Source organism: Salvelinus fontinalis, chromosome 11, assembly GCF_029448725.1.
Source record: "Salvelinus fontinalis isolate EN_2023a chromosome 11, ASM2944872v1, whole genome shotgun sequence".
In the NCBI taxonomy this organism is placed as follows: domain Eukaryota; kingdom Metazoa; phylum Chordata; class Actinopteri; order Salmoniformes; family Salmonidae; genus Salvelinus; species Salvelinus fontinalis.
Window position 1 is genome coordinate 41,836,880 of NC_074675.1, and position 21,305 is coordinate 41,858,184.

Here is a 21,305-nt window from a genome sequence, read left to right on the forward strand (position 1 = left end):
TTCCTTTAATGAAATTTCTCACTAGACATTTTTTTAAAAATCCAAACCCATTCCCCCTCTGTACCTGCCCCAGCCCCTGTCCCTTAAATATGCTTACCCTATATGGTGTGTTTGAATCGTATGTGGTTAACTTAGTTAAACCTCGGAAAACGTTGTGATTTGTGTTGAGTTGCCTCTGCCTATCCCTGTCCTGTCCTGTCATACTGTTGCACTTCCCCTAATCTGTCCAGTGACACTGGAAATGCGTCCTGCCCTAGCAACTCTAGCTTAATAATAGCCAGTAGTGTTAATTTCCCAGAAACCCGACGCTGCCAGCCTAAACCTTACCTCCCTCCTGCCAGCCTAACTCTAACCGTCCTCCCCATGTTTGAAATCTGTTTTTTTTGTTACAATTTCTCCCCTCAATCCTCCTCTCTCCTTCCCATTCCCAAACATGGTTGCCTCTCTAAGCCAGCTATGTGCTTGTGTGCATGACAGAGAGTCCAAGCCACCACGGCAAGCTCCAACCTTTTACCTCATAATGGATGCTGTTTCTTTTCAATATCAAATTTGGATATGTTTTTTCTTGTTGTTTATACTCGAACATGGTTATTTTGGAATGTGTATCCACTTTTTAATCTGAGAAGCAGAGTTGCACTCTATTCCATGTACGTAGTTGGATGTGTTCCCACCACGGGCCGTAGTATGTGTGATGTGAGAATGTGACGCGGCACATTTACTTCACATCAACTGGAAGAACACAGCATGGAAGTTGTTCTCTTGTACACTTCACTCTGCCATGCTGTCGACGCTCCAGTTCCTCTGTGCTGTTCTCTTTATGTCTGTATGGATGGTACCATTTGTGCATGGTGTTTGTGTAATCATTAGTCTGTAGCTAGTCCCATTTTTGAGGCCTGGACTGTGTTAAATATATTACATTAGATATAAAAGTACAATTTTGGGCAAGTTGTATTGTAAATGTAAATATTTTTGTTATCCGTCTGTATACTGTAAACTTATGAGTGTGTTTTTTTCTCGGCCGTTGATGGGAAACTTTGGCCTTGTGCGGTTTGTACGAGTTGTTACCGCTGCCTTTTGTCTTTTTCAGTGCGCCGGGTACCCCCGCGGTTCTCCATCCCTCCCACGGACAACGAGATCATGCCTGGAGGCAGTGTCAACATCACCTGTGTGGCGGTGGGCTCCCCTATGCCCTACGTCAAATGGATGCTGGGAGCCGAAGACCTGACGCCCGAGGACGACATGCCCATTGGACGAAACGTTTTGGAGCTCACTGACGTCCGCCAGTCGAACAACTATACCTGCGTGGCCATGTCCACTCTGGGGGTCATCGAGGCGGTGGCGCAGATCACGGTGAAAGGTAACGCATGTTTACTTCTTTCTGTCACGTATTGTTGGCCTCAGGAAGAGGGTTCCTAAAGCCTGGGATGTGTTGACGCCAGCCTCAGTGGATTAGATGCTAGATTGAGAATCAGTGAAAGGCTTATCTCACAACCAGGGGAGTTAAACGCCAGAGCTCTATATCCCTGTTGGTGGTGTGTTCGTGTGTGTGGGTGCGTGTGCGTGTGCGTGTGCATGCGTGCGTGCAACATAGTGGGTATTGTTTGGTCTTCTCAGTAGGCAGGGTACTTATCAGAGTGTAAGCATCTCCTCCAATGCATACCAGGGAGAGAGAGATTCCAGATTGTCGTCCTCGTGTACACACACCAACATACAGAAGTACACGCACACACACACGGCTTTGTTTCTCCCAGACATAACAGAGGGATATTAGTCACAATATAACCAAGGCTGCCAGGAACTTCCCCCAATTTTACAATTGAGATGGCATATAAAGAGAGTCCATTGCCCTCATATCTTTCAACTCATGTCACTGGTGTAGGTATTAAAGCAATAAATTAACCCACTACATTATTTAAGAGATACACATTGGAATTCTCTGGTTAACAGAAGCTTCCAGGGCTTTTGGCCTTTTATCTGTTTAACAAGAGTTCAAATATGGTTACAATGCACTGATGTGGCATATTAATACAAGGTAAAAAATGTATACACTGAGTGTACGAAACATTAAGAACACCTTCCTAATACTTCGTCTGGGGCTAACAACACCATTGCCAATAAATCCTCCAAACACCGGCTTCTCTGGCATTATCACTTAATTATACCATGGCATTGTTGAATACTCCTTTCTGATTGGCTTGAAGGGCATTCTAGAGCATGCATTATTTCCCTATAAAGCACAGTATATTTGCACGGTAGAATTCAATGGCTATAGTTAATTTTTACATGTTTTGTTTGAGCTGCTTTTGAAAGCAAAAGTCAAATAGAAAACAGTATTGGTATTGTTAACTACGATTTTCATAAGAGCAAGCTAGGACTGATGCTATGGTTAGCTAAACTAGCAAGTCTGTTTGTTTCATTACCACGGTAACTACTGTAGCTATCTAGTGAACTTGGTAGCTACTTCAGTGGATGTTGAACCCATTTCTACCGGCAAATTAACCCATTTCTAGTGGCAAATGTGTTATATTATAGCCATGGTATAAAACGTCATTCCTTATTTTACATTTATTTTTATTTCACCGTTATTTAACCAGGTAGGCTAGTTGAGAACAAGTTCTCATTTACAACTGCGACCTGGCCAAGATAATGCAAAGCAGTTCGACACATACAACAACACAGAGTTACACATGGAATAAACAAACATACAGTCAATAATGCAGTAGAAAAAGTCTATATACAGTGTGTGCAAATGAGGTAGGATAAGGGAGTTAAGGCAAAACATAGGCCATGGTGGCGAAGTGATTACAAAATAGCAATTAACCTGTCTAGGATCAGCGTGGCGCTAGCGGCACACCCCCCCCCCCCCCACTGAAAAACCAGTGCCGCGAAATTCAAAAAAAATATATTTTTAAAATATTTAACTTTCACACATTAAAGTCCAATACAGCTAATGAAAGACACAGATCTTGTGAATCCAGTCAACATTTCCGATTTTTAAAATGTTTTACAGGGAAGACACAATATGTAAAGATGTACATCTATTACCTAAAAACACATTAGCATAATCCACCATCTTTTATTTGTCCACCAACACCAGTAGCCATCACCAATTCGGCTAAACTAAGATATTTATAGCCCCTAACCAACAAAAAAACTCATTAGATGACAGTCTGATAACATATTTATGGTATGGGATAGGTTTTGTTAGAAAAAAGTGCATATTTCAGGTAGATGGCATAGTTTACAATTGCACCCACCATCACAAATGGACTAGAATAATTACAATGAGCAACGTGTTTACCTAACTACTAATCATCAAACATTTCGTAAAAATACACAGCATACACGAATCGAAAGACACAGATCCTGTGAATACAGACAATATTTCAGATTTTCTAAGTGTCTTACAGCGAAAACACAATAAATCGTTATATTAGCTTAGCACATAGCAATTAGCAGCCCAGCATTGATTCTAGCCAAAGTGAGCGATAAAAGTCAACATCGCCAAAAGATATTAATTTTTTCACTAACCTTCTCAGAATTCTTCCGATGACACTCCTGTAACATCACATTACAACATGCATATACAGTTTGATCGAAAATGTTTATATTTAGCCACCAAAATCATGGTTAGACAATGTGAAATGTAACTCAGCTGGTCAGAATTTGTCCTTGCGCCACTTAGACAGTGATCTACTCTTATACATAAATACTCATAAACGTGACTAAAAAATATAGGGTGGACAGGGATTGATAGACAATTTAATTCTTAATACAATTGCGTTATTACATTTTTTAATTTATCCTTACTTTTCAACACAGTTTGCGCCAAGCGAAGCTACGTCAAAAAACATGGCGTCCTAAGCCACTAAAATGTTTCGACAGAAACACGATTTATCATAATAAAAATGTCCTACCTTGAGCTGTTCTTCCATCAGTATCTTGGGCAAAGGATCCTTTCTTGGGAGAAATCGTCTTTTGGTGGAAAGCTGTCCTCTTGCCATGTGGAAATGTCAACTACGTTCGGGATGAACTGAAAAGCGTGCCCAACTTTTCACATCGTTGCAAAAATAAATGTCCCAAAATCGCACTAAACGGATATAAATTGCTATAAAACGCTTTAAATTAACTACTTTATGATGTTTGTAACTCCTATAACGAGTGAAAAGATGACCGGAGAAATATAACAGGCTAAACTAACGCTTGGAACAGGAGAGGGTCGGTGTCTTCCACGCGCGTTACGCAGCAAGAAAAGACTTGCTAGCTAAAGGTTTTTTTCATTTGTAGGGCCTGTGAACGAGCAATCGACCCCGTTGGAATCGTCATCACGTAAAGGCATCCAGGGGAAGACGTAAGAAGTGTCCGTATAGTCATAGCAACGACAGTGCCCTTTTAACTGACTTCAGAAAAGTGGCCAACATTTCTCAAATCTGACTCCATGTCAGGGAAATTGCTGTAGAATGGGCTCTGTTCCACTTAGAGACAAAATTTCAACTCCTATAGAAACTATAGACTGTTTTCTATCCAATAATAATAATAATATGCATATTGTACGATCAAGGATTTTGTGGGAAGCCGTTTAAAAAATTAGCCACATTAGCATAAATAGTCTAAACAGCGCCCCCATCCCCAACAGGTTAAACACTGGAATGGTAGATGTGCAGAAGATGAATGTGGAAGTAGAGATACTGGGGTGCAAAGGAGCAAGATAAATAAATAAATACAGTATGGGGATGAGGTAGTTGGATGGGCTATTTACAGATGGGCTATGTACAGGTGCAGGGATCTGTGAGCTACTCTGACAGCTGGTGCTTAAAGCTAGTGAGGGAGACATGAGTCTCCAGCTTCAATGATTTTTGCAGTTCGTTCCAGTCATTAGCAGCAGAGAACTGGAAGGAAAGGCGGCCAAAGTAAGAATTGGCTTTGGGGGTGACCAGTGAGATATACCTGCTGGAGCGCGTGCTACGAGTGGGTGCTGCTATGGTGACCAGTGAGCTGAGATAAGGCGGGGCTTTGGCAGAGACTTGTAGATGACCTGGAGCCAGTGGGTTTGGCGACGAGTATGAAGCGAGGGCCAGCCAATGAGAGCGTACAGGTCGCAGTGGTGGGTAGTACATGGGGCTTTGGTGACAAAACGGATGGCACTGTGATAGACTGCATCCAATTTGTTGAGTAGAGTGTTGGAGGCTATTTTGTAAATGACATCGCCAAATTCGAGGATCGGTAGGATGGTCAGTTTTACGAGGGTATGTTTGGCAGCATGAGTGAAGGATGCTTTGTTGTGAAATAGGAAGCCGATTCTTGATTTGATTTTGGATTGGAGATGCTTAATGTGAGTCTGGAAGGAGAGTTTACAGTCTAACCAGACACCTAGGTATTTGTAGTTGTCCACATATTCTAAGTCAGAACCGTCCAGAGTAGTGATGCTGGATGGACGGGCGGGCAGGTGCGGGCAGCGATCGGTTGAAGAGCATGCATTTAGTTTTACTTGTATTTAAGAGCAGTTGGAGGCCACGGAAGGAAGACTTGTATGACATTGAAGCTCGTCTGGAGGTTAGTTAACACAGTGTCCAAAGAGGGGCCAGAGGCATACAGAATGGTGACGTCTGCGTAGAGGTGGATCAGAGAATCACCAGCAGCGAGAGCAACATCATTGATGTGTACAGAGAAGAGAGTCGGCCTGAGAATTGAACCCTGTGGCACCCCCATAGAGACTGCCAGAGGTCCGGACAACACGCCCTCCGATTTGACACACTGAACTCTATCAGAGAAGTAGTTGGTGAACTAGGCGAGGCAATCATTTGAGAAACCAATAAGAATATAGTGATTGAATGTGGTGATTGACAGAGTCGAAAGCCTTGGCCAGGTCGATGAATACGGCTGCACAGAAATGTCTCTTATCGGTTATGATGACGGTTATGATATCGTTTAGGACCTTGAGCGTGGCTGACCAGCTCTGAAACCAGATTGCATAGCGGAGAAGGTACAGTGGGATTCTAAATGGTCGGTAATCTGTTTGTTAACCTGTTGTTAACTTGGCTTTCAAAGACCTTTGAAAGGCAGGGTAGGATAGATATAGGTCTGTAGCAGTTTGGGCCTAGAGTGTCTCCCCCTTTGAAGAGGGGGATGACCACGGCAGATTTCCAATCTTTTGGAATCTCAGACGATACGAAAGAGAGGTTGAACAGGCTAGTAATAGGGGTTGCAACAATTTCGGCAGATCATTTTCGAAAGAGAGGGTCCAGACTGTCTAGCCCGGCTGATTTGTAGGGGTCCAGATTTTGCAGCTCTTTCAGAACATCAGCTATCTGGATTTGGGTGAAGGAGAAATGGGGGAGGCTTGGGCGAGTTGCTGTGGGGGTTGCAGGGCTGTTGACTGGGGTAGGGGTAGCCAGGTGGAAAGCATGGCCAGCCGTGAGAAAAATGCTTTTTGAAATTCTCAATTATCGTGGATTTATTGGTGGTGACAGTGTTTCCTAGCCTCAGTGCAGTAGGCAGCTGGGAGGAGGTGCTCTTATTCTCCATGGACTTTACAGTGTCCCAGAACCTTTTTGAGTTTGTGCTACAGGATGCAAATTTCTGCTTGAAAAAGCTAGCCTTAGCTTTCCTAACTGCCTGTGTATATTGGTTCCTAACTTCCCTGAAAAGTTGGATATCATGGGGGCTATTCAATGCTAATGCAGAACGCCACACAATGTTTTTGTGCTGGTCAAGGGCAGTCAGGTCTGGAGAGAACCACGGGCCATATCTGTTCCTGTTTCAATTTTTTTTTAATGCGGCATGCTTATTTAAGATGGTGAGGAAGGCACTTTTAAAGAATAACCAGGAATCCTCTACTGACAGGATGAGGTCAATATCCTTCCAGGATACCCGGGCCAGGTCGATTAGAAAGGCCTGCTCGCTGAAGTGTTTTAGGGAGCGTTTGACAGTGATGAGGGGTGGTCGTTTGACCGCAGACCAATTACGGATGCAGGCAATGAGGCAGTGATCGCTGAGATCTTGGTTGAAAACAGCAGAGGTGTATTTGGAGGGCAAGTTGGTTAGGATGATATCTATGAGGGTGCCCGTGTTTACAGATTTGGGGTTGTACCTGGTGGGTTCATTGATAATTTGTGTGAGATTGAGGGCATCAAGTTTAGATTGTAGGATGGCTGGGGTGTTAAGCATGTCCCAGTTTAGGTCACCTAGCAGCACGAGCTCTGAAGATAGATGGGGGGCAATCAATTCACATATGGTGTCCAGGGCACAGCTGGGGGCAGAGGGTGGTCAATAGCAAACGGCAACGGTGAGAGACTTTGTTCTGGAAAGGTAGATTTTTAGAAGTAGAAGCTCAAATTGTTTGGGTACAGACCTGGATAGTAAGACAGAACTCTGCAGGCTATCTCTACAGTAGATTGCAACACCGCCCCCTTTGGCAGTTCTATCTTGTCAGAAAATGTTATAGTTTGGGATGTAAATTTCAGGGTTTTTGGTGGTCTTTCTAAGCCAGGATTCAGACATGGCTAGGACATCTGGGTTGGCAGAGTGTGCTAAAGCAGTGAATAAAACAAACTTAGGGAGGAGGCTTCTAATGTTAATATTCATGAAACAAAGGCTGCTACAGTTACAGAAGTCAACAAATGAGAGCACCTGGGGAATAGGAGTGGAGCTAGGCACTTCAGGTCCTGGATTAACCTCTACATCAACAGATGAGGAGTAGGATAAGGGTACGGCTAAAGGCTATCAGAACTGGTCGTCTAGTATTTTCGGAACAGAGAGTAAAAGGAGCAGGTTTCTGGGCGCAATAGAATAGATTCCCGTGTGGCTCAGTTGGTAGAGCATGGCGCTTGCAACGCCAGGGTTGTGGATTCGATTCCCACGGGGGGCCAGTACAAAAAAAAGTATGAATGTATGTACTTGTAAGTCGCTCTGGATAAGAGCGTCTGCTAAATGACTTAAATGTAAAATGTAAATGATTCAAGGCATAATGTACAGACAAATGTATGGTAGGATGTGAGTACATTTTAGGTAAACCTAGGCATTGAGTAACGATGAGAGAGAGATTGTCTCTAGAGACGTTTAAACCAGGTGATGTCACTACATATGTGGGAGGTGGAACTAAATGGTTGGTTAAGGCATCTTGAGCAGGGCTAGAGGCTCTACAGTGAAATAAGACAATAATCACTCACCAGGACAGTAATGGACAAGGCATATTGATATAACGGAGAGGCATGCGTAGCCGAGTGATCATAGGGGTCCAGTGAGTGGTTGGGCTGGCTGGAGACACGGCAATTCATAAAATCTAGCAGGCCGGGGCTAGCAAACTAGCAGAAGGGCCATAGAGGGACGTCGCAACGGAGGAAAGTCTGTTTTAGCCTCCTCGTGCGGTGACGTCGATAGACCAGTCGTGATGGATTAGTAGGGTTCTGAGTAGCAGAGGGGTCCATGTCCAATTGGCAAAATAGGTACAGTGGCCAGCTAGCAGGCTAGCAGATGGGCATTCAGGGGACGGAGGGGCCTGTTGGGAAAAAAACCTTGGGCAGATTACGTCGGTAGTCCAGTCGTGAAGGATAAGCAGGGCTTCGTTGAGTAAAAGGGGCCCAGGCCAATTGGCAAAATAGGTATACTGGCCCGAGAAATTGGCCGATGGGCCTATTAGCTAACAGTCCGATGTGCTCTCGACAGCTAGCGGGCCGCGGCTAGCAGGCTAGCAGATGGGCATTCAGGGAACGTCGCGACGTAGGAGCCAGTTGAGTACACCTTCGAGCAGATTATGTCGGCAGTCCAGTCGTGAAGGATCGGCGGGGTTCCGTGCCCCGTACCGGCAGTAGAAGGGGTCCGGGTATTGTAGCCCAGGAGTGGTAAATGGGCCTTTTCAGCTAGCCGGGTGATGGGCCTAGCATGGGCTAGCTCCAGGTTAATTGGTACTTGCTTCGGGACAGTGACATTAGCCAGGAGTAGTCACTCGGATTGCAGCTAGCTAGTTGCGATGATCCAGGTGAAAAGGTTTAGAGCTTGCAGTAGGAATCCGGGGATATGGAGAGAAAATAGGTCCGGTATGCTCTGGTTTGAATCGCGTTGTACAAACTGGCGAGAGATTTCCGAGCTAACGGTTAGCTGAGGACCGCTATCAGTGGATAGCTGACTACTAGCTAGTAGCTAGTGAGCTGGCTAGCTGCTGTTGGGGGATTCTGGTTCGGAGGTAAATAAAAATACTTTAGAATAAAACAGATCCACACCATATTGGGTGAGGCGGATTGCAGAAGAGTATTTTGAAGTTGAGGTTTAGAAAAATATTTAAAAAGACATGCGAAGAAAAAGATAGAAAAATAATTATACATGGGACACGACAAGACCAAGGACAAAGACGTCTGACTGCCACGCCATCTTGGATAGAAATACATAGAACGTATAGCCCCTCGTTGATTATCCCTTACAAATGTTATCTGTTTGTTTTTCCAGCATTGCCCAAGCCTCCCGGTATTCCCGTGGTGACGGAGCGCACGGCCACGAGCATCACGCTGACGTGGGACTCAGGCAACCCTGAGCCTGTCTCCTATTACATCATCCAGCACAAGTCCAAGTTCTCAGAGGACACATACAAGGAGATCGACGGCGTGGCCACCACTCGCTACAGTGTGGGCGGCCTCAGTCCTTACTCGGACTATGAGTTCCGGGTGCTGGCGGTGAACAACATCGGGCGTGGGCCGCCCAGCGAGGACATCGAGGCCAAGACGGCTGAGCAAGCGCCCAGCACGGCGCCCAGGCAGGTCAGGGGTCGTATGCTCAGCGCCACCACGGCTATTATCCACTGGGACGAACCAGAGGAGGCCAACGGGCAAATTATGGGCTACCGTGTCTACTACACCATGGACTCTGCCCAGCAAGTCAACACATGGGAGAAGCAGATAGTGCGTGGATCAAACTTCCTCACCATTCAGGGCCTCATCCCCAATAAGACCTACTACATTAAGGTCCTGGCCTACACGTCCGTGGGTGATGGACCTCTCTCTGCAGATCTCCAGATCATAGCCAAGACGGGAGGTAAGATTTGTGTGTGGCCTATGTGTGTTTTTGTGGACCAAAGCCTTTAAATTGACAAGTATGTTAACTGTATATGAGTTGGGCTATAAATTCTTGTAGAAGCTGAAGCTCCGCAATCTGTGAGTTATGAGTAAACAAACAAATCATCTAACTACAAAGGAGAGAATATCACCGGGCTAATTTGACAGCCAAGTGTCTTTCTGGGAAAGCACATCACTCACTCAGTCTTTTTAGTCAGATAAAAGTATCCTTGTTTTTGACCACAGCAGTAAACACATTTGAAATCTCTTTTTGGCACGCACTTGCTCTTGAGTGCCAAGCAATTTCCATTTGGCATTCTGAATGACAAAAATCATAGTTTATTAAACATTATAAACTAGGTGGTTCAAGGCCTGAATGCTGATAGTCTGCCAGCTGTATATCAGACCATATACGATGGGTATGACAAAACATGTATTTTTACTGCTCTAATTATGTTGGTAACCAGTTTATAATAGCAATAAGGCACCTCGGGGGTTTGTGGTATATTGCCAATATACCACGGCTAAGGGCATAATAACTTCCCTTAGCCGTGGTATATTGGTCGTATACCACACCCCCTTGGGCATTATTGCTTAATTATACAACAAGTGGTTTGGAATTCCCATTGTTAGAGCCTATCTTGCCTGTGATATACTACACAATATACACATGTCCAGTACATTCATAAAACGTGCCATTGTTTAAGTTGTTACCTAGCAACGCACTACTACTACTACTACTTTTACAGATCCACTGTCTCATCTGCCCAGACATTCAACTTGTAAACTTGATCACTATAAAAAGTATCTAGACATTATCTCCGACATTTGCAACATCGTTGTAATATTGAAATTCAGGCAGGCAGCTTTTCTCAGCCACTCGAAATCATGAATCCGCATCATTTTTATTGATATATACAAAGGAAAGTAAATAGAGAGACAGGTAAAACGAAATGAAATGCAGCTAGTTAGCTGTCTTTCCAGCTTCAGTATGAAGTGATTGTGTTAGCTGTGTGGTTGGCTAGTTGGCTAGTGGGGAATGAGCCTCCATAGCAAACATTTAATTTTTGTTTGTCATAGCAACCTGCAAAGTTCTGGAACTATCATCCAGCGCTTGGGTAGTTTTGCTTTACATGGCAGTCAATACGAATAGAACTAATGACCAGAGAATGCCTAAAATAGCACTTAGTTGAAAAACTCATGGTTTAGGAAATAATCTAGATTTTTTTAATGCTGGTAATCCATTTTATAAAAGCAATAATACACTCGAGTCCATGTGTTATGACATTTTTATCATGTTTGTGGTGGTCTATCCCACCCTGTTTCGCCCCGTGGCTATGATCACGTCCCAGCCATGATAAAAAAATCATAACACATGGCCTCGCCTGTATTTTTGCTTAAGTATAAAATCAGACTTGAGACCTTGAATACTTCTTGAGCATAATTTAGACTGCCAATCATATATATTTAAACTTGTTTTCCTTAAATTATTTTCTAATCCAATATAATGAAATTGTATCTGTTTAGGGAAATAACAGTAATTGCATAGTAATAACAGGTAGTTGCAATCACAGGTAATAGTAATAATGTATTAATAACAAGTCACTACTAATGTTATTAGTAGTAAAATATATCCACAGTAGTGCCAGCAGCAGCACTCGTCAAATACCTTTAGCAGTGGTATGGTGGTCGTTGCAATGAGTAGCATTGGTTTAGTGGGCCAAATGTGTATTTGTATTGCTTTTCCAGTCCCTTCTCAACCGACCGACTTCAAAGGGGAAGCCAAATCTGAAACAAGCATACTACTATCGTGGATAGCCCCAGCACAGACTGGACAAGACAATCAAATCATGGGATATGAACTTCTGTACAAGAAAGGGGATGACAAGGAGGAGGTAAATGGTTTCTCATATTCTAAAAACAGCAATACTGGCCCAAATATATCTTACGTCCAATGGTACACGTTTTCTTGAAGTTCTGAACTGATGACATACCATTTCTCAACAGAAACGCATCAGCTTTGAGCCTACCACCACGTACCTGCTGAAGGACTTGAAGCCCTTCACTACTTATATTTTCCAGCTAGCCGCGCGCAGTAAGCACGGTATCGGGGCCTACACCAATGAGATCTCCGCAGAAACCCCTCAAACACGTAGGTCCTCTTCCATATCTCAGCTCTGGCCAGACAGTTTACCACGATGTGGAAACTCCTTGGAGAGAAAATATATTCTTAAATTTTCAAACGCATCTACCTTTGCCAATTTAGAATTGCATCCGCTAATTCCAATTCCTTTTGCCCAAAAAAGGTCAATGACATGATAAAAAATAAATGTCATGGAAAGAGATGGATAACTCTTAATAAAAATAAATGTCATCGAAAGCGGTGGATGACCTTGAAAATGGACTAGTTCTGCAACGATTGGAGCTGAAACAGTGTGTTTTGTTGTCTACCTGACAATGCACCTTTTCACTTTGAAATGGCTGCATGGACAGAGTTCACCAGGGCTCTCCTGTGAAGTCAACAGACAAGGTCAAACTATATACAGAATCTACTCCTCTTCAACATCTTTGATGTGCAAAACATCCCAACCAAAAATAGAGCTTTGAATTATTCATAAAAAAATATATTTCCTATTTATCTGACTGTCTGTTGTTTTTGATTAACAGAAATGCATGTTATCCCGCTATTGGAAGCCTTGTCTCTTGGTTTTGCATGTAAGCCACGTCAGAGTATTTGCGTATTGAGACTGAGCTTTCTATGGAAATAAAATTCTGCCCATTTTATCTGGAGGTCAGACGGGCTTCCCTTTCTCAGTAGCATAATTGGTGATGCCAACCCCTTAACAATTTTTTTACAAACAATTGGATGGACTACAAATTCCATAGAAAGCTCAAAAGCAAGTAGTATCACTGAAGATAGAGAATTACTGTTTTTCCACACAATAAGACCTCAGGTTTATTGAAATGACAAAATTGATCAAGGCACCAAATTGAAAGCTAATTACAAACAAGTAGTGTATTGACTATTAGTAGATAGAACAAAACTATTAGTAAAATAGAACATTACATTTCAAAAACTGATTTGAAATATATTTTTTAATATATTTCAAATAAACCGGAGGTCTGTGCAAGACAAAAAGGCAGAGAACAGGTAGGTATTAAGTTCAAAAAGTCCTAACGCGATGGGAGGTACCAAGAAAATATATCTGCATGCCAATGTGTTGAGACTTTCAAAAGTCAGTCATATCACCTTGGGAAGTTCTCTTTTGTACGATCAGGCTTTTACCACAAACCAACAGGCTTCGGAAAGGTTGGTGACCAATACAACTTTTTACACCGTGCTAGAGTTTAAGCATCAACCTTTATGTTTTTGGATTTGTGGTAACTGCTTGGCAAATGTATGATATTTGGTTGGAATTTATTAGGATTTTATGTGATCAAGTCAACTTTCACTGAGCAGTCATTTGATAAGTTTATATGAAATTTGGGCTTAGTCTTGGTTATAAGCCGAAGATATGAATCCCTAGAGTGATAATAGTTTTTAGGAAAGAATGTCAGATTTTTCATTTACAAAGGTAGGTTACATATTGTGAAGGTGTCCTATTATCTCATGACAACCCCATCCATACATCCTCATTGTGTGTGTTTTTATTAATTGAGTTGACCTTGTTGGAAAAAGTGTTAGTCTTTTGTCTTTGCCTTTTGTCTCATCTTGATTGTGAAACCTCATTGCCTTTTGATACCACTTCTTTGCAAACATTGTTCCAGTGATTGTGCTTCGTCCTCATTTTGTCATATTTATTTTCCCTTTCCCTTTTCTTTATTGTTTGTTCGTTTCCACCACCATCATCCCAACCCAAAAAAACTTCAACCAACCTGTGGAACCCCTCCTCGAAACAAACAAAATCAAACAAAACCCCAACTAAAATGGTTGATCCAATCAAACAAAACCCTGCTCCTCTTCCTATCCACTCCTCCAATCAGAGCCCTCAGCTCCACCTCAGGATATCAAGTGCTCTAGCCCCAGCTCCACCAATATCCTGGTAAGTTGGCGGCCTCCTCCTACGGAGTTACAGAACGGGATCATAGTTAAGTATGCCGTCCAATACGCCGCCACTGAAGGGGAGGACACCACCACCCGAAAAATATCCGACATCCCTCCAGAAAGCGCCCAGTACCTCTTGGAAAACTTGGAAAAATGGACGGAATACCGTGTGACAGTGACTGCTCACACAGATGTGGGTGAAGGACCTGAAAGCTTACCACAACTCATCCGCACCGAGGAGGATGGTATGTTTTTCCTAAACCGCTGCCCCCGTTGCAAATCCAGTCTGCCCTCTAACCCCCTTCAGATACTGTCTAACAGCATCAACAGTCCCTCTGACCTAGCATCCCTCTCTTCTTCTTCCTCCTGCTTCTATCAAAGTTGGCAACTCTCATTATGAGCCCCCTTTTACTAACTTGGACCACTTCTGTGCAACTTTTTTTTTACTAAACAGACTGCCCTAACTTTTTTGTAAAGCTCATTTAACTTTTTGTCAGTATTTTTCTGCCTTGATCCCCTAATACTCAATTTCAACATATGGTATGGCATTTTCTCCTGCATCGAAGCACTTCAGGCCTTTGACTTCCAGTACCAAACTGTCTTTTTTTGTATGAGAAAAAAACTTGAGATTTTAACTGTTTTTTTAAATGAATTTGACTAAATGTGAAGTTATGGACAGTGGAAAGGGAAGGTTTATATTTTTAAATGGCCCAAAAAAAATAAAACATTTTTTTAAATATATATTTTATTTAACTTTTTCTTCACGCTTCATAGCCAAAATTCTTGCAGGGTGCTTCAAGCTTTTGAAGCATCCCCTTTGGCTCCTCTTTTCAATTTTAACAAACACATTTTTATTCCATGTTTTTAATCCACTACTCCCATTTTTGAATGTTTTCAGATTAGGTCAATTGTCAGACCTGTTTTTGGGGTTGTTTTTCTTTTCCCTTGCCATTGTTGAAATATTGATATCATACAGTGCTTGTTGCCGTATGCTCCCCTTTTGTAGATTTTTTCCCCCCAGCATTTTGCTCTTTGGAGTTGGCCAGAAATTCAAAGGGGAGAAGGGGTTCTCTATAATCTTGACATTCTTTCTTTTATCCCATGGTGTTCCTCCAGTTCCCAGCGGCCCGCCTCGTAAAGTCGAGGTGGAGACTGTCAACTCCACGTCAATAAAAGTCATCTGGCGCTCGCCGATGCCCATCAAGCAGCACGGGCAGATCCGAGGGTACCAGGTGCACTATGTCAGGATGGTTAATGGGGAGCCCATGGGACAGCCAGCCATCAAGGACATCTTGATTGACGATGCGCAGGTAAGCACCCTCATCCTCCGCCTTCCGCCCAAAACTCGCAGGTTCTCTCACCTTGAGAAGTTCTCTGACACAAGGACAGAGCATAAGAGTCACACCTGCCAGAGTGAAAATACAAGGATACACTACTAAGCCGTATAAAGTGTTGTTAAAAACACACGTTTTTACGATATGGTTTAATCCTGATGACACCAATTAGTTTTTCTCAGGATCTTTGAAACTGAGTCACCCATTGAGTAAATATATGATAGATACACAATTATACATCGGTGTGCATTTATAGGAATAGACCTACGCAGTATGGGAGTCACCACCTGTTACTCTCATTATCTAGTGGAGAAAATCACAGGAACTACAGTGCATTCGGAAAGTATTCAGACCCCTTGACTTTTTCCACATTTTGTTACGTTATTGCCTTATTTTAAAATGGTTTAAATAGTTTTTCCCCCCCACATCAACTGAACACAATATCCCATAATGACAAAGCCAAAACAGTTTTTTAGAAATTTTTGCGAATGTAATATAAAAAAAACAGATATCACATTTACAATGCCTTGCGAAAGTATTCACCCCTTGGCATTTTTCCTAATTTGTTGCCTTACAACCTGGAATTAAAATGATTTTTGGGGGGTTTGTATCATTTGATTTACACAACATGCTTACCACTTTGAAGATGCAAAATATTTTTAATTGTGAAACAAACGAAAAAACGTAACTTTTCACCCCCCCAAAGTCAATGCTTTGTAGTGCCACCTTTTGCAGCAATTACAGCTGCAAGTCTTTTGGGATATATCTCTATAAGCTTGGCACATCTAGCCACTGGGATTTTGCCCATTCCTCAAGGCAAAACTGCTCCAGCTACTTCAAGTTGGATGGGTTTCTGCTGGTGTACAGCAATCTTTAAGTCATACCACAGATTCTAATTTGGATTGTGGTCTGGGCTTTGACTAGGCCATTCCAAGACATGTAAATGTTTCCCCTTAATCCACTCGAGTGTTGCTTTAGCAGTATGCTTAGGGTCATTGTACTGCTAGAAGGTGAACCTCCAACCCAGTCTCAAATCTCTGGAAGACTGAAACAGGTTTCCATCAAGATTTTCCCTGTATTTAGCGCCATCCATCATTCCTTCAATTCTGACCAGTTTCCCAGTTCATGCCGATGAAAAACTTCCCCGCAGCATGATGCTGCCCCCACCATGCTTCACTGTGGGGATGGTGTTCTCAGGGTGATGAGAGGTGTTGGGTTTGTGCCAGACATAGCGTTTTCCTTGATGGCCAAAAAGCTCATTTTTAGTCTCATCTGACCAGAATCCCTTCTTCCATATGTTTGGGGAGTCTCCCACATGCCTTTTGGCGAACACCAAACGTGTTTGCTTATTTTTTTCTTTAAGCAATGGCTTTTTTCTGGCCACTCTTCTGTAAAGCCCAGCTCTGTGGAGTGTACGGCTTAAAGTGGATCTATGGACAGATACTCCAATCTCCGCTCCAAATTCCAAGCTTTGCAGCTCCTTCAGGGTTATCTTTGGTCTCCTTGTTGCCTCTCTGATCAATGCCCTCCTTGCCTGGTCCGTGAGTTTTGGTGGGCGGTCCTCTCTTGGCAGGTTTGTTGTGATGCTATATTCTTAAAAAAATTGAATAATGGATTTAATGGTGCTCCGTGGGATGTTCAAAGTTTCTGATATTTTTTTATAACCCAACCCTGATCTGTACTTCTCCACAAATTTGTCCCTGACCTGTTTAGAGAGCTCCTTGGTGTTCATGGTGCTGCTTGCTTGGTGGTGCCCCTTGCTTAGTGGTGTTGCAGACTCTGGGGCCTTTCAGAACACGTGTATATATACTCATGTGACAAATCATGTGACACTTAGATTACACACAGGTGGACTTTATTTAACTAATTATGTGACTTCTGAAGGTAATTGGTAGCACCAGATCGTATTTAGGGGCTTCATAGCAAAGGGGGTGAAAACATGTGCACAAACCACTTTTCCGTTTTTATTTATTTATTTTTTAAAACATTTTTTTTTTTTTTCACTTCACCAATTTTGATTATTTTGTGAATGTCCATTACATGATATCCATATAAAAATAAATTTAAATTACAGGTTGTCATGCAACAAAATAGGGAAAACACCAAGGGGGTAAATACTTGTGCAAGGCACTGTACATAAGTATTCATAGCATTTATTCAGTACTTTGTTGATGCACCTTTGGCAGCAATTACAGCCTTAAGTCTTCTTGGGTATGATGCTACAAACCTGTATTTGGGGAGTTTCTCCCATTCTTCTCGGCATATCCTCTCAAGCTCTGTCAGGTTGGATGGGGAGCGTTGCTGCACAGGTCTCTTCAGAGATGTTTGATCGGGTTCAAGTCCGGGCTCTGGCTGGGCAGCTCAAGGACATTCAGAGACTTGTCCCAGAGCCACTCCTGCGTTGTCTTGGCTGTGTGCTTAGGGTTGTTGTCCTGTTGTAAGGTGAACCTTCACCCCAGTCTGAGGTCCTGAGCGCTCTGGAGCAGGTTTTCATCAAGGATCTGTCTGTACTTAGCTCCATTCATCTTTGCCTCAATCCTGACTAGTCTCCCAGTCCCTGCCGCTGAAAAACATCCCCACAGCATGACGCTGCCACCACCGTGCTTCACCGTAGGGATGGTGCCAGGTTTTCTCCAGACGTGACACGTGGCATTCAGAGCTCTGTCAGAGTAACCATTCTCCCCCGATTGCTCAGTTTGGCCAGGCGGCCAGCTCTAGGAAGAGTCTTGGTGGATCCAAACTTCTTCCATTTAAGAATGATGGAGGCCACTGTGTTCTTGGGGACCTTCAATGCTGCAGACATGTTTTGGTACCCTTCCCTAGATCTTTGCCTCGATACAATCCTGTCTCGAGGCTCTACGGACAATTCCTTTGACTGTGGGACCTTATATAGACAGGTGTGTGCCTTTCCAAATCATGTCCAACCAATTCAATTTACCACAGGTGGACTCCAATCAAGTTGTAGAAACATCTCAAGGATGATCAATGGAAACAGGATATACCTGAGCTCAATTTCGGAGTCTCATAGCCAAGGGTCTGAATACTTACGTAAATTAATATTTATTTAGTTATTTTTCGTCAATAATGTCTAAAAACCTGTTTTCGCTTTGTCCTTATGGGGTATTGTGTGTAAAAGAATATATATAATAATTTAATCAATTTCCGAATAAATCTGTAACATAACAAAATGTGGAAAAGGGGAAGAGTTCTGAATAGTTTCCGAAAGCACTGTAGGGGCATTAATTGAAATGTGATGAATCATACATCCTTAAGTGCAATGGAACTGACATAATCAATAACTTATTGGTGTTCAGTGAATGACATCTCTTAGGGGTAAAATCATCCGTCAGTATATGTTTCTTGTCTGTGGCTTCTCCTCTACTGCTCTCTCTACTCTACTATCTCACTAGTGACCACTGACTCTGTACTTAGCCTATGTTTTGTATTTCCTCTTTCCTCTCTCTCACATCTTAATCAGTGGGAATATGATGATTCAACTGAACATGTGAGTAGATACAGAGACCTAATACAGAGTTAATCCCGTTCCCCCTTCGTTCCCCTGCATGCTCTGTGTCTCCTCTGTTCCTGACCTTCGCATGGTTTTGACTGTATTGAACCTCACATTACCTCCTAATTCTTCTGAATCCAGCTAAGACAAAAAGAGAAAAACATACTGCTTGTTTTCTGCTTGTAAATTGATATGGAATGGCTTGACTAACATAAATCCATGGCCAACATTACAAGGCTATTCATGAATGCTTAGCGGTGTTGAATATAATAAACAACATTTTCGAAAGGGGACCTAGTTTCAAAAAGATAATACTCTATGTTACCATTGGTACTGCACTACTTACACCCTTGCCTTTTCAATGCATGGAGTGACCTATGCTGACACGTTCACCAGTCCAGATTGTTAGCATGGAGCCAAAGATAATATGCATTGAGCAAAGGATGGTGGACTACATAGTGGCAGGACAGCTTTGTACCAACCATGTTCATTGCCAGTCATTCACTAATTATTGAGCTGATATCTGTGAGATAATATCCTCTAAATTAATTACAGCATAAATGCATGTACAAAAATATGACCTCCACCCTGCAAAAATGCCCAAATTGAGGCACAATCCCTAGCAAGAGTTCTAAAAAATCCCTATTATTCTAATCTACAGGAAATGGTCATCACGGAGCTGCAGGCTGAGACTATGTACTCAGTTGCCGTGGCAGCCTACACGACAAAGGGAGACGGAGCTCGCAGCAAGGCCAAGCTGATCACCACCACTGGCGCAGGTAAGGGAACTGTCATCACTGACAAATCTCCCCCTGCCCCTCTGCTAATGTACCCTGTGATCATCCCAAAATGCATTTGTGCTGTAGAGAGCTGTGAAAATTGCACCCAGTGAAAGGAAGCAAAAAAAAATGCTAATCGACCTTTCCCCCCATGGCTATTAAAGTGTGAATGCGGCTAATTGCCACCTCAATTATGACAACAATTGTAATTCCGCTCAGCCGCCGCTTTGACATTGGAATGCTCACAGGGGTTAAGGAACTAATGGAAAAATCAGGTGGGGAAATAGGGGAAGAAAAATACTTCCGAATTAATGGCAGCCCGACAGTCTGTTCTGCTCTCATTGGTTTCTTTTGAGAGAGAGGCATGACACAATCCAAATGGCAATTCAGAAATACTTTACTGTGTGTGTTTGACATATAATTGCGCTGTCGTCTAATCTTGTCTGTAAAGCCTTCCACCTGCCTCCACCGGCGTACAGATACAAATGGCTAGTGTGTGTGTGTGTGTGTGTGTGTGTGTGTGTGTGTGTGTGTGTGTGTGTGTGTGTGTGTGTGTGTGTGTGTGTGTGTGTGTGTGTGTGTGTGTGTGTGTGTGTGTGTGTGTGTGTGTGTGTGTGTGTGTGTGTGTTGGTGTGGGGTGGGGGGGATAGGAGCCTTCACTCAGTAAAGGCTTCACATGTATGCCATATTGGTTAGGTATCAAAGCAAACAGCATTAGCATTTATGCAAACAGGGTGTTAGCTATCTACTGCTCCCTTGGTTGGGTAAGACTACTCATGAAGTCATAACAGCATCAGGCAATGACAACCCTTCACGCTGAGTAGGAAAGGAGATCAGATTTTGCTGTCATGTATTATGGCTTGGGTTGTTTTGGGATGTCATCATCCTCTCATAATTGTCATAATGTCCGTTGGATATTCCTTTTAGAATGCTATGGCAGTTTGAATGGTTTCTTTGCATGGTATTTGTATTAAAAATTGTGTTTTGTCACTGCTCTTCTCTTAGTACCTGAAAAACCACGACTCATGGTCAGCCCCACCAATATGGGCACTGCCCTCCTCCAATGGCACCCCCCGGCTTTAATCCACGGCCCCCTGCAGGGCTACCGCCTCCGCTTCGGCCGCAAAGATGTCGACCCTCTGACCATCATTGAGTTCCCAGAGCGTGAGAACCACTACACCACCAAAGAGATCCACAAGGGGGCATCATACACCTTCCGCTTGTCCGCCCGTAACAAGGTGGGCTTCGGCGAGGAGACGGTCAAAGAAATCAGCACCCCTGAAGATATGCCTAGCGGCTTCCCACAAAGCATTGTAGCCGAGGGCGGCACTACCACCACCATTCAGGTGAGCTGGAATCCACTGTTACTGGCGGAGCGCAACGGCGTTATCGCGAAGTACGCCCTGCAGTACAAGGACATCAACAGCCCTCGGAGCCCCTCGGAACTCTTCATCACCGCCCCGGAGTCCACCGTCACCCTTGACAGCCTCAAGGCAGACACCACTTACGATATCAAAATGTGTGCCTTCACCAGCAAAGGCTCTGGCCCCTATAGCCCCAGTGTCCAGTTCAGGACACAGCCCTTGGATCAAGGTA

The 21,305-nt window shown here is 43.2% G+C and overlaps 1 protein-coding gene across 48 annotated transcripts in view; it reads left to right on the forward strand.

Moving 5' to 3' along the window:
* The window catches only part of LOC129866077 (receptor-type tyrosine-protein phosphatase delta-like), a 170,366-nt gene that overhangs the window by 89,678 nt on the left and 59,383 nt on the right, over positions 1–21,305 (forward strand). For 25 of the 48 annotated variants that reach the window (XM_055939191.1, XM_055939205.1, XM_055939193.1 and 22 more), the window contains 9 exons: positions 1,088–1,357; positions 9,442–10,023; positions 11,793–11,938; positions 12,051–12,195; positions 14,028–14,333; positions 15,205–15,398; positions 18,901–18,927; positions 19,592–19,709; positions 20,715–21,302. In XM_055939191.1, the coding sequence (XP_055795166.1) occupies positions 1,088–1,357; positions 9,442–10,023; positions 11,793–11,938; positions 12,051–12,195; positions 14,028–14,333; positions 15,205–15,398; positions 18,901–18,927; positions 19,592–19,709; positions 20,715–21,302 (2,376 nt within the window). The remainder of the gene's footprint in view (positions 1–1,087; positions 1,358–9,441; positions 10,024–11,792; positions 11,939–12,050; positions 12,196–14,027; positions 14,334–15,204; positions 15,399–18,900; positions 18,928–19,591; positions 19,710–20,714; positions 21,303–21,305) is intronic. The other 23 variants (XM_055939225.1, XM_055939236.1, XM_055939237.1 and 20 more) reach the window with 4 other exon arrangements.